At 33.2% G+C, this 19,298-nt stretch overlaps 1 protein-coding gene across 5 annotated transcripts in view; it reads right to left on the reverse strand.

Annotated features, from left to right (window-relative positions):
- Positions 1-19,298, reverse strand: part of ZFC3H1 (zinc finger C3H1-type containing) — a 58,992-nt gene that overhangs the window by 6,873 nt on the left and 32,821 nt on the right. For all 5 annotated transcript variants that reach the window (XM_027107031.1, XM_027107033.1, XM_027107032.1 and 2 more), the window contains 18 exons: positions 18,626-18,763; positions 17,861-17,982; positions 17,296-17,445; positions 15,365-15,539; positions 14,992-15,123; positions 13,814-14,356; positions 13,619-13,728; positions 12,636-12,767; positions 12,411-12,532; positions 11,344-11,445; positions 11,020-11,139; positions 9,930-10,113; positions 8,409-8,595; positions 6,880-7,068; positions 6,003-6,240; positions 3,595-3,700; positions 3,314-3,512; positions 2,647-2,741 (listed from right to left, as the gene is read on the reverse strand). In XM_027107031.1, coding sequence (XP_026962832.1) covers positions 2,647-2,741; positions 3,314-3,512; positions 3,595-3,700; positions 6,003-6,240; positions 6,880-7,068; positions 8,409-8,595; positions 9,930-10,113; positions 11,020-11,139; positions 11,344-11,445; positions 12,411-12,532; positions 12,636-12,767; positions 13,619-13,728; positions 13,814-14,356; positions 14,992-15,123; positions 15,365-15,539; positions 17,296-17,445; positions 17,861-17,982; positions 18,626-18,763 — 3,044 coding nt within the window. The remainder of the gene's footprint in view (positions 1-2,646; positions 2,742-3,313; positions 3,513-3,594; positions 3,701-6,002; positions 6,241-6,879; positions 7,069-8,408; positions 8,596-9,929; positions 10,114-11,019; positions 11,140-11,343; positions 11,446-12,410; positions 12,533-12,635; positions 12,768-13,618; positions 13,729-13,813; positions 14,357-14,991; positions 15,124-15,364; positions 15,540-17,295; positions 17,446-17,860; positions 17,983-18,625; positions 18,764-19,298) is intronic.

Genomic DNA, 19,298 nt, shown 5'->3' on the forward strand with positions numbered 1-19,298 from the left:
AAATCTATTTTACTTTGGTAATTCAGGTTTCCCCCCAATATATTTGAATCTGTGTGTATAACATTACTAGCATCTTCAGGAACAATGTTTTTAAAGGCAATACATTGATTTCGACAATGACAACCTAGTATTAACTGTTCACAGTGAATTTAGCAATTATTTCAAGGAACTAAGTTTTAATGGATTAGAGAGGCTGTATGGCGGCTGGGGTGGGGGAGGTTGTGTGCTGGGGGCCGTAAGAAAGGGAAGAAATGGTACTTCTAGAAGGCAGATTATCATCCTGACTTGGCCGTAACTAGCTGTATTACCATGAGTTAATCACTTAACTTCTAAGAATATTGACTTTTCTCAACTGAAAACTGCAATAAGTAAGAAGAGATAACTTTAAATCTAATCTATATAGAACTATCCCTATGCCAACTTCAGTAAGGTGAATGAAATCCCCAAGTTAACTTTTATGGTTATCTACTAGTCTTCAAATTGATTTGAAACACACGAAAATTACTCCATCTCAATCTTTCTGTCTGTCCTTATACTAAATTTTACACATAAAATTTTCCAGTATAAAATTTATACTAAATGTTATATAGAAAGAAAAATGACAGACTCTAATTCTAAATAAATATTACAGTTCTACGTACTTTGCTTTACAATTTCTACTCAAGAAATAAAAAAGTATTTTGAACTTATGAAGAGCACTGACTTCTCCTATTAATAAGCTTCGGCTCTTTTATAAATTTTAAAAATTTCTATCAATACCAAGTTAAGTGTGGCAATGCTGAAAACTCTCTCACTTACTGCCATTCTCTTAATATTTGACTTTTGTATAAATATCTAAAAAATAGATAGGCTCTCATCTGTGCAAGCTTTCACCGCATCTACCCAAAATAAGGACTTCAAATTGTCTAAATAAGCACAGGATACCTTTTCCTCATAATTCTTGGTGAATTATGAATTATAACTTTACACACAAAAAATAATAAAGCAAGATGACTTAGCAAATAATGAGAAGATTATTTGGAGGTAGCCCACTTTCACATTTTTATTGTCACTTATTTATTCTGCTTCATTAAGCTGACATCAAGAAGATCTGAAGATCTTTGACCATGGCACAAACTGGCAGCATCTTCTTCAAAGCTAAAGCAATTACCTCCATGCTGAAGGGAAGATCAGAACCAGCAAGTCTTTAAAAGTCTGGTTCAGCCTTGAATTTATCCTGTGCTTAAGTCTGAGATGTTAAAGCAATCTAATTTAAACAGGGAGAAAGTCAGCATGGGGAAGCTAAACAATCTCTAAATTTCTCATACAATAGTTTAATTTTTCTCTATTAATTTGCATTTCAAATTATTCTTTTGTAATTAATTATAAGATGTTAATCTATATGTAGCAAAGCAGAAAGACTTTCAGGAAGAGTACTAACATCACTATGTCAATAAACTGGCTATCTACCGTAAGAGGACAGATGTAAAGACTCAAGTCTGGTAAAGAATGGTGACCCCAAACTTTTTGCCATATCTCAAATAAAACTGCCATGTTCACAAAATATTCTAGGGTGGATAGACCACTGACTTAACAAAATGTGGGTTATTTTTGAAAATATTTTTTTATATAACACTGCTATACTGTGGGTGGGTGCAGGGAGGGAGCACCTAAGAAAAGAAAAATATATGCAAACATTAGACTTGCATATATAAATCTAAGACTCTATCTTCACTTAGTATTTTCCACAAGAATATTTTTTTAGGAGATATCCAGCTTAGACCTATCTTCTCTCAGTTCTTCCTAACATACAATAAAAAAGTATGTCATGACAAATATCTTCCTTTTGATGCTGTTTTACTTAGGATCAGCAAACTACACCTACCTTCATAAATAAACTTTTATTGGAACACAGCCATGCCTATTCATTTATATACTGTCTATGGCTGCTTTCTTCCTACAAAAGCAAGGTTGACTAGTAGTGACAGGCCATATGGCTTGCAAGCCTAAAATATTTACTATCTGGCCCTTAAGGAAAAAAGTTCGCTGATCCCTACAGAGAGATGAGGAAGAAGGAAAGAGAACGTTAAAAGCCTCCAAAAAACCCCACTCTTTAGGATCTGAACAAGAACTCACAGGGAAGCAAATAAAGGTAGTAAATACAGAACTCTATATAAGCTACTGAGAAAGTGATGGTTGAGAAAAGAATTCTCCAAAGTTTCTTACTCAACAACTTTCAGAAGTTAAAGCGGTTCTCTTTAGAATTTTTTTTTAAAAAAGGCATATTATTTACATTCACTTTAAAATCACCAATCCAATAAATTAAAACTCATTTTTTCGAAAATCACTGAGATTGTCTCAGGATAATTTGTTGCTACAGTATTAATTGCTAAAATTAACAATGACAGTAATTAAAAGAAGCATGAATCACCATGGTGTTAACATAAATTTAGTGTTCTTAATCCAAAGAATGCAAAACATTTTACATCTTGTGTCTATTTTTATTAAATTCTACTGCCCTTATAACAATTCTGTAAGAGGGTATTCAAGTGTCTTAAAAAAAAAAATCAGTCTAAAATATAATCAATCCACCAAGAAACTGGTAATCTTTCCACTGAGCTACACTATTTCTCATTCCTCTACAAATCAAGAGTTCTACAAACTTACCGAAACAGATCCAAGTTACTATACTTCTCAAACCCAGGTTTAAAGAAGGATGCGATAAATTTCCGCAAAAATGGAAGAAGATTATCTCCTCGATTCTATTTTTAAAAGAAAGAGGAGGGATACACATTAGGCTTACAATGTTTAATTAAAATCTTTCAAGGGAGGAAAAGCCCTCCCCCGCCCCCCCAACCACTGATTAGATTAGGTTTTTTGAGTAGGTGGAGGTAGAGATGACTTTTGTATTCTGATCTCCAAATTGAACTAAACATTAAACAGTTTAACACCCAATATACCACAAGGTCAAGTTTCACTCACCAATTTCACCAATTAGCCATTAAGCTCTATTTACATGTTTGGTACTGTGCTAGGTGTTGGGAGTAGGGGAGCTCTAAATCAGAATAAGACATGGTCCCTGCCCTCTGGGAGTTCTTAGAGTAGTATACAAAGTAGCTATAAGCAAAATTACAATGTAATGTAATTAAGTGCAATGGTAGAACTATGCATGAGGTATTATGGCAGAAAGAGAAGGAATACCTAACAGTATTGCAAAGGGCAAAAGGATCAGTAAAAGAATCCTAGAGAGGCTGATGCCTGAAACATCTTAAAGGATGAATAAACGTGAAACATAAAAATATCATATTTAAGAATTATGACTTTTTTTTTTTACCTGCGAGATGAAGAATTTGCACGTATGATAAAAAACCTCTGCATTCTGAAGATTTTTTTCAAATGCAGTAAGCCACACTGCCCTAGCTTTGTCGTGCTGATTTGTTTCCAAATATAAAGCAACAAGGGATTCCAACAACTGGCAGTTCATGGGACATGATTCCAATAAATATTTACAAAGCTTCACTGCAGCCTCATACCTTCACAAGAAAAACACACATTTAAACACATGAAAAAATCAATTTTTAATATGAGGTTAACTGCTTGTCAATTAAGTTTTACCTCTCAAGAAGCTGGTGCAGAACAATCATGTTTGTGTAAAGTGGAACACAAGCCTCTACTCTTTCCTCAACAGTAAGGCTCTCATCTGTGCAAGCTTTCACCGCATCTATCCAAAAACACCACAATAACATGAATCAAACATAAAATGAATTATCTGACTGTGTTATTTAAACTCTAAGGTAGCCTATTCTTTTGTTTGACTACATCTTATTCACCTTTACTAAACTCCTGGTTTTCACCCAAAGGAGGTATTTCAGGTATCTCCAAACTCCTAAAATTAAATCTTTCACCCTCACTTTCCTGTTAAGAATAAAACACCCAATATGAGCTCTTGCATCTTTGCATTTATACTAAATTCCTGAAAAATTATGTCAAAGAAATTAAAGAATGAATTATCTTTTCATCTTTCTCCGACCCACTTCAAGAGGCCTTGCTCTGCTGATCTACAGCCATTTAAACGTCTCCCTCTAAACTTGATCTTTTCCTTACTCCTTCAAAACACTTTTCCCTTTGTAAAGAGTCCTTTACTCGATCTTGCTACTTCGTAGAGAAAAGTCCTCCACTGTTTCACTTTGCCCAACTGTCACCATTTCCTCCTTGCCCAAGGTGGTATGACTTCCCAGAACTGCTGAGTTTAAAAATGAATGTCATTCTGAAACAGCACTTTTGAAGTTCACTTATAAGGATCCTATCTAAACAAATCTATCTCTACATTCATTTTATCTGATTAGCATTTGATAATGTTCTTCCTCTTCTTTTTAATTTCTTCTTGCCTCTGCTTCCAAGAGATTGTTTATATTTTCTCTTGGTCTCATTCACTGACTCAATCTCCCTTTTACCCCTTACAGCTACACTTTAAAATCTCCATTTCCTCAAAGAAAGTATCTCATAGCTTCAGCTGGTGAATAACTTACTGGGAGTGCACATTAAAAACTGTAAAGCACTATATAATACAATAATTTCTATGTTGATAACTTTCAAATCCATTTCTCTATCCATAATTGTCCATTTAAGGTGCACTTCCTTATTTCCTTCTGCCAACAAGCATTTCCACTTGGGTGACCAATTATCATTCATAAATACCACTCCTACTACCAAAATCAGTCTTCCCAATTCACCAGTTTTCTATTAGTACCCTTACCTTTTCCTGGTCTCAAAACCCTGAAATCATCTTTGACTATTTTTTCTCTTCTTCCCTGACATTTAATCTGTCCCTAATCTCTATATGGTAACTTAAAATGTCTCCAATAAATACTCTCTCTTTCCCAGGTTACTTTTTTTAATGCCTCAGTTATGGCTGTCAGCTTCTGGTTGGTTTTCCTACCTTTGGTATCATTTCTCTCCAGCATATTCTTTCTTTCTTAAAGAATTTCTATTGTCATCAAGCCTACCATACTTAAAAGTTCTTGAAAATCTGGTATCATTTCCACTTATCAAGCTTAATTCCTACTGTTCTCCAGCACAAAAAGTCTCACTTTGATAAGGACTCTCCCTTCTTCTAAGCTCCCTTTAAATCCATTGCACCAATTCCTATCTACTTGTTGCTTTTTGTTTACTTAGCTCCCCTAATAGGAATGTCCTTTTACTTCTTTTCTTCCCTAGTTTATTCAATGAACATTTACTAAGCGCTCAGTACACTGCCAGACATTATAGGCCCTTGAGAAATATAAAAATAAGACAAGAGTCCCATCTTTGAGGAGGAGGTCCACCATGTCAGTCACATTATAGGCAAGCTTCAAAGTCTAGCTCCAAGTCCTAATTTGTCTGTGAAGACATACTTGATCATGCCAACCTGCAATAATCTCTTTCCTTCAGGTTTATGGCCTGTACCATGTAATTCTCTAAATCACAGATCCCAGTCTCTTCTCTAAGCACAGAATTTAGACTATATACTAATAGACAGTTATGTGGCCTCATATGTTTATTAATTATGTCAGATGTATAGATTTTATCTTCTGACTAGGCTATATACTTATTAGAAGGGAACAGGCTTTATATCTTATATATGTTCCAAAGCAGATACCTCGGTTAGTACATAGAGTAATCAAACTCACTGACTGATGGAAAAAATATTAATTACTTGAAAAAATAAGATATTATCTTTTAACTTTCACCTTGATAGATTGCTTTACAAAATTTACCTGGTTCTATGATTCAATCAACTCATTAAACCTATGTAAATATGCTATATTATGTACATATTTAGCTGATATCCTTTGCCATAATCAGAAAAACGTAGCTTTCATAGATGCCAATGCCCATCTTATCTGATTCAATCCTTAATTTTTTAAGCATTTATATAATAAAGTGTAAAACTTGCAATACATAAATTTGTTTCATTTAATTTTGAAGAATCATAATAAGCAATAAGTTGATGTTCTAAATAATTTATAAACATTTATACTTACCTTCAAATACTGCTAACAACATGTCAGGATTAGTCTTTACATCTTGAACTGCTTGCCACGGCATTAGAAATGGTTCTATATTAACAATTCTTGAAGGATTGGCATTAGACGGATCATAAAATTTTGAAGGGAGAACGTTGAATTCAATAAGATGTATGTAGGCCAGCCATGCCAAACATCGATCACTTGTTTTAAGGTATTCAGCTACTATTCCATCATTAGCCAATTTCAATGCATTCTAGGTAAAATGGAAAAATAATCTGAAGGTGTTTTTAAAAATATTCCTAATAAGATTCAACTGTGAAGGCAAAGAAGATTAAAAGTGTTTTATTTCTTTGGCATGGTTCTTAAATACCTAAGTCAAAATTCTGATACTCACCAATTTTTTGAATGGAGAAACTCTTTAGAGATATCAATACCAGATTAACATAATTTTTACTATGCTACGGTTTATGACATAATTAATGAAAAGGTTAAATTTATTTGTATATTTTAAGTATTTTGAGATTCAAAATCTAATAAGATAAAGAGAAAAGAGTAAAAATAAACAAAAAACCTCACCACACCCATATAGAAGATTTCCACTATGGACTAATTTTTTCCCTTTATGGTTTGAATATTGAAGTTTATTCTGGTGGGTACTCAGCAAATATTATTTTCATTTAAACCTCATAAACACTCTAAGATATTATCCCTACTAAATAAGCAAAGGAGGAAACAGCTGTAAACTTACCCAAATTCACACAACTTACCAGTAAGTGGCAAAGATTCAAATCTAAAGCCTGTGTCCTTATCTTTCAACAATGCTACCTGTACTGTTTTAAACCTTTAAAAAATTCTCTACAGAATGTCATTAAATGCTATAATAAATGTTTACCTGTAAAACTGCAAGTGCACTTTGGCATCTTCCAGTAAATATGTGTAGCTGAACTCTAAACAAAAGAGCCTCTAAAAGCTGAAAGGACAGAATATCTGATGCTTCCCGCTTGGCTGCTCCCATCAGGAACTCCACCATTCTCTCACATACGTAATCCTTTTCTTCAAAGGTGCTTTCTAGGTGCAGAAACTGCCCAAATGGATTTCATATGATTACTCCTGCTTCATAAGAATATCTAAAACTACAGATTTTTCACATTTCATTAAGAAACTATCACATATTAAAAATTCAATTTCTATAAAAAGGATAATTACAAATATGTATAAATCCATTGTACAGTACTATAACCTAGATTTCCCCTTCTACCACAAGTTGGAAAGTGGAATCAGATGAAAACTAAAACAATACAGATACACTCTCAGAATTATCCCTAAAGCAATTTCACGTCTCCTTTCCTTGAATCAATAAATGGCAGCAGGACCATGATGGATCTCCAAAAGCTCACGTTTATGATCACATACAATCTGAATTGCTCAGGTGTGTGACTGTATAAAAATTTTGAGAATAGCATTCATATAAGAAATATGTGACAAAATAATTAAAAGATTTAATCTTTTAAAGAAATTAAAAGGTCCTTTAAAGACCAAACAACTTAAGGAAAAACATCACACCCTATAATTTGTGGTGATCAATAGCATTAACTTTGGTACAAGGCTGCAGGTTAAAAGCCAAGCATTTTTCATTGTCTAAATCTATTCAGTGAGTTAGGAGAGTAACAAAGTGGCAAGTTCATTCATTAAGGGATACTATGTTATCCAAATCTGTCTGTTCTGAATTTCAGTTAGCAAGTAAATGACAGATCTGATAGTAACAGTTTATATGAAAGTTTATCTGAATCTAATAATTCCTGAGTTCAGCTGGTAAAAGTTCACATATTAATGAATATTTATTTTATAAGTGAATTAATCATAATTTTAAGTTTAAGCCTGGGTAAGAAACACCCCATTTTCTCAGAGAATGAGGAAAAACCCACTTTTTCACCAAATCTTTTAAACTTAGCAAGGTTCGATATTAGTATGATTTACAGATAAAGTTTTTTCCATAAGTAACAAGGGCATATAATAAAAAGACCAAATTATTTCCTAGCTTTCATGAAAATGTTATATAAGCATAAAAAGAATATTATTAAATTATTTTCAGGTGCTCAGCAAAAAGTTCATTTAACTTTGCCCAAACCAAAACTGCTTAAGAATAGGTTAGTGTAAAATGTTTTAAAATGTTTGTTTCCTCATTACCAATAAAGTAAACAACAACAAAAATCACCTCTTCACTAAATACTGTCTTGTTTAGTCTAAGTTAATCCTGACCCAGAGAAGTGGCTTTGAGGTTACTGGACAGTGAAAGTAAGGTTATTATTATATCTATATGCAGACAAAACATATGATCTATTAACCTACACATCAATATTTAAGATAACCTAAAGAATTATTGATAACAAACACACACACAACTTTATCTTTTCTACTCACAGTCCAAAAACTTTGATAATCAGGAGCATATTCAACAGCTGTTTCACACATTTCCTGCACCTCCTCCTTGGTTCCTCTTTTTGAGAACAATCTGAGGTAATGACACCAAATTTCTGGATTGTCTTTGTTGTTTTCCAAAGCTCGAGCCAGAACATTTAAAGCAGAATCCAAGGACTCGGAACATAGCCTACATGTTTGAAAGAAAAACCAGGACCATTTTTTTTAACACTTGAAGATACTTTTTAAATCAGTCTAGTTCTAATAAGTCAACTTTTTAATTCCATTTTCTATTAGAACCTACCAAGAAGTTAGAATCACCAATGACAAAGGGAGGTAGATTAAGATTTTAAATCACATCCATCCAAAACAGGTCCCGATTTCCCACTGACCCAACAATTCCCTTTTAAGTGGATGTTCAATGCGCATTTACCAGATAAAAACACAGTGTTATAAAACCACTAGATTATCAACTTCAAATGTGCTTTATGTCCATATTCAGCAATACCTTTTATGATTTCCACTGGTCTGGGAATGGGAAAAGTTAAACAATTCTCCCTCAAGGCCAGCTACTACTAGCACAAAATAATCAAAGCTTTCAATATAATAGTTCTTTTCAACAGTCAAGGGCTCACTATCTCTTGGAGGAGAAAACTGTCTCTCATGATCCTATTCATAAAATAATGTACAGTTTTTTGGCCTTCACTCAGTAAATGAGTCAGAAAAGAAAACATTGTAACTTATCCTATCAACATGAAAATGACACACAAGGTAAGTTAAATAAGCACCATATTCAGGTATGTGTGATGTATTAGCATTCTGCAGTGCTACCTTAAAAAAGTTTTTATACCAAGTTTTAAGACAGAGCAGCCTGTTTAAAAAAAAACAAAAACACCTTACTATTGTAATTCTAAAATTACAGTAATAAATATTACTCCTGATAATAAGAGATTATTCCTGGCAATCCTATCAACAAGTAGGAGTCAAAAAACACAATTATTTAATAGGAGCTGTCATTTTTGAGATAAATTACTATTTATCTTATTTGAATACACATAATATAACACCACACACAGAAAAAAGTCAATTCACCAGAATTTAGAGTTTCTTAGACAAGCTTTAAATCTCCAAATTAAAATTAACATAAAATTTAACCTGTTCCACTGTGTCTTTATCACAATTTTATTGAGACCATGACTACCTGACGTATTAAAAAATCCAATGATTAATTCTTGGACCACTCAGAATTTACTGTTTTAACTGACACTACTTTGAAATAAGAGCCTACTTAAGTTAAAAACTGTAGCTAATTTATTACCCATACACTAAGCCAAGCACATAACTCAAGATCTAATCTTAAACTTTTTCTAATAGCTTTAAAACAATTAAGTGCTTTTGGCTTTGTCAAAAAAACAAAGACTCCATTGATAGTAGCAAGGAAACCTGATTACCAGAGACGAAATAAACTTCAAACATAAAAATATAAATGTGCACCAGTTTACACAAAGATAGAAGGGGACGTACCCCTCATTTTGATTCAAGTACTTGTATGCAAGCTTGAGCCAAAGTTGTACATGAGAAGGATTTTCAAGCACACTTGCTTCTAAATTAGCAATGTCATCAGTCTCATTTGTAAAGTATCTGACATCATCTGGAGTGACAACTGTATCCAAAGCTGGAACATTTATTCGGTTCTCTGGCTGGAAGACTATAAGAAAAAGCACTATTAGCTTCACAATTTCTCTAAATCCACAAACCCAAGAAAAAACGATTGGCCTTATCTTTAAAATAATATAAAAATCTAAAGCTCATAGCTTTAAGGTAGAGCAATCATATAGTTTATTCTCCAAACCAGGACACTTCTAAGAGTAAAAAGGGATGTTAATACAAATTACACCAGGATGACAGGTATAAACTAGGACTCTGCTGGGCAAACCAGAAGTATGATCTCTCTACTCTAAGCGTAAATGACATCAACTGATAATTCACATTCATTAAGTTTTAAGAGAAAGTTATAATAATTTATGAAAATGGTTTATTCCATATTCCACTACATCTAAATTAGAGAAAAAGTGTTAATGTAAATAAGTACAGGAGAGCATATTTGCTAATCCACAAATAGTAGGCAATTAAATTATGCAAACTTGAGAATATAATGTAAGATGTACTCCACAATAAGGCACTCATTTATACATTTCTTTGTTCACTCATTTAATTCATTCATTCTGTGAGCCTACTGCATGTCAGAAAACAAAGACTCAAAGATAAAACAAAACAGAACTCCTGCTCTCAAGAAGGACACAGGCCAGGCAGTAGTTCTCAAATGGAAGCAGCACTGCTCCCCTCTCCCCACTCAAGTAATATTTAAAGCTGTCACATTTACTAAAGGGTGATCCATGCATTTACTGGGCAGGGGTCATGAAAACAAAACATCCTGCAATATAAGGCACAGTCTTGCCCAAGGAAGAACTAATTGCCTTAAACGCCAAGCAGCATCACTTTTTTGAAAACAGAAACTTTTAAAAGGCTAGTAGATTACACCAAAAGATTAGCAAAGTGTTAGCAAAGTGTAACACGACAATTTAATGATTCTGGATCTTAAATTACTTCTTACCATACTTAATAGGTCCTGTAGACTGTTCCTCATCACTACTGAAATTATTCTCTGAAATAGGTTTTCTCCAAAACTTTGGCTTCCACTTTCTTTTATCTTTGTAGGTTGTAAATGGAGGTGCTAAAGTAGACAGGAGAAGACTGCTGGTTAACAGAACTAGTCTTTTATAGTTTTGAAGGATACCCAAATAGTACTCAAAAAGAGCTGAATTTATTCTATCATGTTACTCAGACATGGTATATATATATTTCTACATAATGCCAAAAAAATTGTTCTCATAAACTCTAAGGTCCTTTTGTGCGAGAGAAAGATACATATACTCACTATGGCCTTTACTTTCATTGACATTGCTCACAAGGAGAACAGCCATCTGGTCCATTGACATTCGATCTTTGTTTACTCCAAAAAGTTTCTCAACATATTTTTCTGAAATTAGAGCAATGCTATCTTCATAAAAAGTATAAAAAATATGGATTACAGAGATGAGGCTAATTAAAGAGTATGAAGTAAAGAATACTTTAAAAATTAAAGGTACTAGTCAAAAACACCTATGGCCTTCTAAAGGGCAGGGTCTACATTATCTTAACTACTACAGCAAATCCTACCATATCATGCACCCCAATGTGGACTGAAAAAAAGTATTTCCTGAAACAACCTAAGCAAGTGAAAATTAAAGTCCCTAATTAGGAATGACTAAATAGATTCAGTGATGTCACAATCACTCTGAGTTGTGATAATACTGAATTTAACAAACACTAATCCCCCTACTTCGAAAAGACTTGTAGTTTAAGGTTTAATATTTGGCACTCAATCTGGGGAAAAGCTTAACAACATTTATTCACAATGTCTGGCAGTAATCTATGCTTTCTACAGTGTCAAAGTGTATAAAGTCCTTTTTTATTTCATTGTAGAATCTGAAACTATAGTCACCTCAACTTCTAATCCCCCTCTATTTTTGAAAATAGTAAATTAAATAGGGTCTATTTTTAAATCACTGGTAATATTTCTATACTATGTTAACATATTCTTCTAAATAAAGTGAAATATTTAGATAAGCTCCGTCAAAAGAACTGTCTGCAATAATGGAAATGTCTTACATCTGCACTGTCTTACCGGTAAGCACTTACCAATACTGAGCTCAATAGTGCCTCCTGAGCACCTGAAATGTGGCTAGTGTGACTGAGGAAGCCAAATTTTTATTTTAATTAACTTAGATTTAAATAGCAACACATGGCTAGTGACTACTGTACTGGACAGAGCAGATCTAGATAAAGTGTCATAGATGAATGTATTGAATTATTATGGCTATTTAAAGATGTCAACAACTGAATATAAAACTTTTAAATTGCCTAAATTCAATTTTCACTTGGGAAACAAGAGGTCTTTAAAACCTGCTGCAGCAGCAATTTCTTCATCAGTGCTTGTCTCTGAACAACCAATCAAAGACAGATTATATGACAGAATGTCCTGGAATAGCTGTTTTCGGCTAAGCGTATAGTCTTGTGTATGCTGCCTAAAATAAAATAACACAGAAAAGATAATCATGTATATATCAAAGCTACATAACCAAGACTGCCTTTTAAATTATAAAATGTTAACAAATAAAAACTACTCACCACTGACAATCATCATCATTACATGTTCCTGTTAAATCAAAACGGCAGAAACACTGATCTGGTTCGATCATATTACTATATGATACTGAGCTTAGGGGAAGTTTTTCCTTGGTTCGATAGTATGGACTAAATCTAAGAAGAGAGGTAGAGAGGCACATTACGATGCTCCATAAACATTCCTCAGAAATTTTTTCATTTTTTCTTTCTCAATTAAAGTTTCTATACTTTGAGCTTACTATTTATCTAATTACTTAATGCCAAAATTAACTCTAGAAAACAACCAGAATATCAAGTCATAGGGACAAACTACTTTTATACCCAGACATAAAATATCTGAAATAGAAAACAAAGAACAACAATATCCTGTATTCTAAACGTAGTGTTTTCCTACCACATAATAAAGTGGTGTATAACACTGGTATTTCTTCCACACATTACCAGCCAACCAAAAAACTAGAGAAAAAGTCTATACTACCTGGTAGGTGTTGTACGATTTTACGATTAAATCATACCAATTTAATAGTCTCATAGCTTCTAAAGAGTCTTTAAAAAAAAAAGAGACAACCTCCCAAAGTTAATCATTGGAAAGTGTCAAATCAATTTTATGCAAGCTAGCCAATGCATTCCTTAGAATAACAATAAAATTAAAAAGCAAAAATTTTAAATTCTCATAAGACTCCAGTTATTTTTCCTAAAATCCTTAATAGATATAGTAATTCAGAATTCTCCACAATTTCACCAGTAGCCAGAAATTAGGATTTGATAAGAATTAGTAAACCCAAGTGTGAGTTAAATCTTAATTCCTATTTGGTTCAAGTTTGACAACAAGGCACTTAAATTTTTATATTCCCTAAAAGGACAAGTTCATTTCTGAGCAGCCATGATTCAATTTTTTTTCATGGTCATCACACATCCAGATTAAGATATCATTAAGAACAAGGAGCAATCCTGAACCTCAAGTTTACTGAATCTTTCTTCTATACCTGTAAGACTTAAAAACTAGAAGGGGACTATGGTAGGGTCTAAACGGATATGGCTTCACTTCTGTTGTTTTACTCTGTCCTGTCACGAAATCCACATCCACAGAAATCTCCTGCAAAAGAAAAGAGAAATTTCATAAAGTAATAAAGGCTAGGGTGAATTCTAGATTTTATAAAGAATATGAAATGTTCAGTTACCTGACCATGCAAAACCTTGTCTGTAATGCCTGTGGTAGTTTTTAAAATCAGTTGTTTTAAGCTATCAGCTTTTGAATATAATTTCTGCAATTCACCAATTTTTAACCCTAGAAAAAGTTCTGGTTTTTCTACTGCATTCTTAGTAGGTTTGTTTATACATTCTTTGTTAGGTGTATCAGTGTGCTTAAGGTTAGGTTTAGTAAAAGAATTGGATTCTAAGAAGGATCTTCTTCTTTCTCTGTTTGACCCAGACAAAATCTCATCATCAACATCATTTTCCTCAGTGTCCAGACTTAATTTATCTTGAGTCAGATCGTGAAGTGAGGGTTGAGGCAAAGAAAATTCAGGTTCCTCTTCCACAAGTGGACCAATATTTTGCTGTTCCTTTGCTTTAAGGGCCCTGGCTTCTTTTAGTTTCTGAATTTTCAGGGCATATTCATATTCTAGCTTTTGCAATCGTCTTTTTTCCATAGCAATTAGTTCTGCTGAATGCTTTCTTGGACTTGATATTGGAGAATTGTCCAGTCTCATCATTTTGTTAGGCTGGGGGGAAAAAATGCTATCAATATTTTATACTGCTATGACTTTATAAACAATTTTTGGTAAGATAATTGTGCTATCCCTACAATACAATGCCAACATTATAAAACTAAGTCAATAATGAGACTAAAACAGTTTTACAAAAGCCTCCAACAGATTTGCTAGTTAATCTATGAGGTACCAAAAACAAACAAAACAAGTCAAAATAAACAAAAAAAAGTTTCCAAATATGTGGGTGCCATTTAAAAACAAAACTTTAATCTTGGGCTTCCCTGGTGGCGCAGTGGTTGAGAGTCCGCCTGCCGATGCAGGGGACACAGGTTCGTGCCCCGGTCCAGGAAGATCCCACGTGCCGCAGAGCAGCTGGGCCCGTGAGCCATGGCCGCGGGGCCTGCGCGTCCAGAGCCTGTGCTCCGCAACGGGAGAGGCCACAACAGTGAGAGGCCCACATACCGCAAAAAACAAAAACAAAAACAAAAACAAAACAAAACAAAAACAACAACCAAAAAAAAACCTTTAATCTTATTCTCTTTAAATCTGCAGGGAAAAGCTTGAACTTTTTATGCATCTCTTACCCTCAAAAGAATAATTAAAACCTTCTCCTTTTCAAACATTAAATATTTCTACAAACAACTTACTCCAAGGTGATCTTGTTCCAGTTTACGTTTTCCTATTTCTTTACTAGCCACTGCTTTTGCACGAGCAAGTTCTTCTCCATACTTCAGAGTCAAAGCTTTCTTAACTGTAACACGTTGTTGAACTCTGTGAATCTGAAATATAGGGTAATTCTGAGTATGTAAATCTTAGGAGAGGAAATACCTTCTTAAACATAATTTCTTTACGGTATTCAAATGAAAATTTAAAATATGCTAATATTACATCTCAGTGGAGAACAATGTATAGGTTACACATTTTGATGGCTTTGGTTTATGGTTTTATTAAAAATTTGGCCCATAAAAATGTGTAGTAAACATGGGACTACAATATTTGAATTTAAGAAAAGAACATTACTTGTTCCTGAAGCTTCTTCAAAAACATTCTGTTAACACTGAGAATTTTCTCTGTTGCCTGAAGCTGCTCTGTAAGTTTTGTAATTTTTGTTTCAGCATTTCGAACAGATTCTTTCTTCTTAGCTTCTTGCTGTACTAGATTCTTTAAAACAGATTCATCTTTCATCAAGAGAATCCTAATTGGGAAATAACAAAAGTCTTATGAACGTTTTTCTAAACTAGTGGACTGACACCATCAGAATAAAAAACTTACGAAGTAATAGCTCATTTTTAAAAATATGTTTATGATACACAGAGGTGAATATTTAGAAGAATAAAATAAGTATTCAGATAGACACTGTTAAATTTTATGAAAGCAAATATGGGTTGGCCGTTTTTTTTTTTTGGCAGCACCACGCGGCTTGCGGGATCTTAGTTCCCCGACCAGATACTGAACCCAGGCCCTCAGCAATGAAAGTGTAGAGTCCTAACCACTGGACCACCAGAGAATTCCCTGGGTCGGATCTTTAAAAAAACAAAACAAAACATGCGTCTGAGTAATGTGAATTACAGTTGAAAAGCTATTAATAGCAACCTTCAATGTAGCCCTAAATAACTCCTGAAAAATGAGGACTTAAGAGGGCTTCCCTGGTGGCACAGTGGTTAAGAATCTGCCTGCCAATGCAGGGGTCACAGGTTCAAGCTCTGGTCCAGGAAGATCCCAAAGGCCGTGGAGCAACCAAGCCCGTGCACCACAACTACTGAGCCTGCACTATAGAGCCCATGAGCCACAACTACTGAAGCCCATGTGCCGCAACTACTGAAGCCCACGCGCCACAATGAAGAGAAGCCCCGCTCACCGCAACTAAAGAAAGCTCGCATGCAGCAACGAAGACCCAACACCCCCCCCGCAAAAAATTAAAAACATAAAAAAACCTCAAATAAAAAAAGAAAAATGAAGACTTAAGACAGAAAATCACTATGTTTAGTTTCATTTATAACGGTCCTAATAATAAACACACAAATAAACATCTAATAAACATAATCAAGCACATTTAATTAATTTACAAACCTCTAACTCATTTTATCTAAAGCAAAGCAAAGGAGAGAAAAAGAAATCTAATTTTTAAACAATAGACAGATGTAAAGACTGGAACTGAGAAGTAAAAATCAGGACAAAAAGACAAATTTACAGATTTTCATCTTTTCAACTACTGAACATTATGATAAAAAAAAAAAATGAAGCATCTGTCCCAGAAAGATACCATATTTCAAACAGTCACAACACATGACATCTAGAATGAATCATAAAAACAGAGAATATGTGATAAAGAGAATGGGGAATAGAAAGACAAAGAATTTTTAAAAATCTTTTCATTTGTTATAAAAGTTATTAAAGAAATGGACTCTAAATGAATTTATTTTAATTTCTTTTAAAACATACACAGTACTATTTCTCGTAGATAATTTTGGAGATTTTATGGTCACCACAATATTTCATCTATGAGTAACATTTTTCAGATCTCTAATATCAGGGTACATCTTAATGTTACTACATATCATAGTTTTTGTAATAACACAATATTTGACCATGTGTCTTACTTAACAGACTAAGTAATGACTATTTCCAACAATCAAGTCTACCAATTTTAACAATAAAAATATGCTTCCAATAAAGGTCTTTAAAAAACATGCCAGAGGTTTTAAAGCCATACATAAATCTGAAGGGGAAAACTTTCTTTTGAAGTCTTGATATTTTTATTTAAACATTAATACTATTACTTCACATAAATGTATAATTCAACAAAATGATAGCCTTCTCTAGGCCTATCAAGTATGAAAGAATTAGTAATCACACAGTATACTTATTACTGACATACACCACAAAAATATATCCCTCTAATATAGGAACACTTAGATACATACAGTATTTAATCAGATAATGAGACTCACCTATGTTTTTTAAGTTTTGCTTCTGCATCTGTAACCTGCTTAGTAACCATTGCTATCCTGCCAATCCCATCAATTTCTACATCAGAGTTTGCTGGGGATGATGAACTTGTCTTCAGCTGATCTGATTTAATCAAACGCTGTTTCTCACGACTAAAATAATCAATAAAGATTAATAAATTATACCAAAAAATAAACTGAAATTATTTTTTAAGATGTATTCTATTTCATAAAATAAAGTAAAAATATTAACTAAGTGACTAACATATTGACTAATAACAATGATGACCAATATGCATGACCCAAGTTGGCATTCAGAGCTGATAGTGTAGTTCTCCTTTGTAACAGCTTTTATCTTTTTCTAAGCTGTTTATACCTCGGTGCATCACTGCCTTCAAGCTTATAGATGATCATCTGGCTCCCCCTCCTGTGCAAGTTCTAAAAACATTAACTCTTCATCTTGGATAAAAATCATCATCTTCATTTCCCAATGCCAATAAACTGTATACAGATTAAGCACCGAAAATAGTACACACCTTTAAAGCTAATTACATAAAATGCCACTTACTTGGCAATCTCTTCCTTTAACAATCTATATTCAATCTTCTTTTCTTCAGGCAAAGCTTCAGGTGTTCGCATGGGATCATTTTCTTTTTCAGATTTTGGAGGTACTTTCGGTTTTGAAGCTTGCTAGAAAACATTTGAAGTCAACCAGATCAAAAGCTTTTATAATCCCACACTAAGATCTATATTTTACATTATCCAGTGCACATTTATATATTTAGAAATAAATATCTTCATCATTATTTTCTATTCCGTTTAAAAAAACACAGTGCTGGCCATTAACCACCAAATTAATTGTACAATCCCAGTAAGTAGTCAAGACTTATGGTTTGAAAATAATTGAACTATTTCATATCTAAGCAACTGTTGCAATTAGGAATAGGGATAAAAGTTGTATTTAGGTGATACACTTTGATAAAAACACTATTTTCTGGTAATATAACAAAATTCCAAAACAATAAATTTCCTTAGTACAGAGGACAATTATCCACACAATTTTACTATTTTGAAAAAAGTGACAGTCAACTGGAAACAAAAAAAAAGGAGTTTTTTAATAGTTAAACCTATCTAAATTTATACACACTTCATTATATAAACTCCTAATAATACAAATACTTATTTGTATTATTTATAATTTCCATAATTCTTATTTATATTTCCATAATTCGATATATTAAAAATCTAAACCTCTAAGGTCTAATTTCCAGGAAAAACAAACAAACTTTAATGATTGTCAATAAATCTTTGCATCTTTCATTACTGCACTTACCTCAGCAGTTCGTCTTGCTTCTTTAATCATGGACTCCAATCCACCAAAAACACTATTGGTTGACTTGGATGCCTCTCCATCAGATTCACTATCATCGGAATCATTTAGGGTTACAACCACTGATTTATGCTTTGGAAGCTGCAAAGACAGTATATTTATTACTCTTGATGACAGAAGTATCTCTATCCTTTTCTTGGCTCTACCACAATTAGCTTCATGACCTTGAACAAGTCACTTTATCTGTACGAATTTAAATTCATAAAAATAATGGGTTTCAAGCAGACAGTCTATGGTTCCTCCTGTTTATATTGTATTAATTGACTTACTTTGTCCCACTCCACAGATACTGGTTATATCCAAAAACATAAAAATATTCTATTGATTATATTCTCAGTCTCTCTAGATACTACTATCATCACTTTCTTCATTAAGTTTTATTTTCTCCAACTTTCTATAAAGAACCATAATGCAATCTAAATTAACCTTTTAAAGCCAAAGAAAAAATTAATAATTCTACGTTATTATTAATAAATCTTTTTGGCTTTTGTGCTTATATATGGAGAATAAGTTTACCGAACAGAGGCAAGATTTCAACTTGGCTTTGCTCCATTTATTTTACTTTAAACCCATTAGAAAACAAAGTAGAAATAAATTGTCATTTCAATCTCCTTAA

This window comes from Aethalodelphis obliquidens, unplaced genomic scaffold (genome assembly GCF_003676395.1).
Source record: "Aethalodelphis obliquidens isolate GAN/ISIS:26980383/991018 unplaced genomic scaffold, ASM367639v1 scaffold8, whole genome shotgun sequence".
NCBI lineage: Eukaryota > Metazoa > Chordata > Mammalia > Artiodactyla > Delphinidae > Aethalodelphis > Aethalodelphis obliquidens.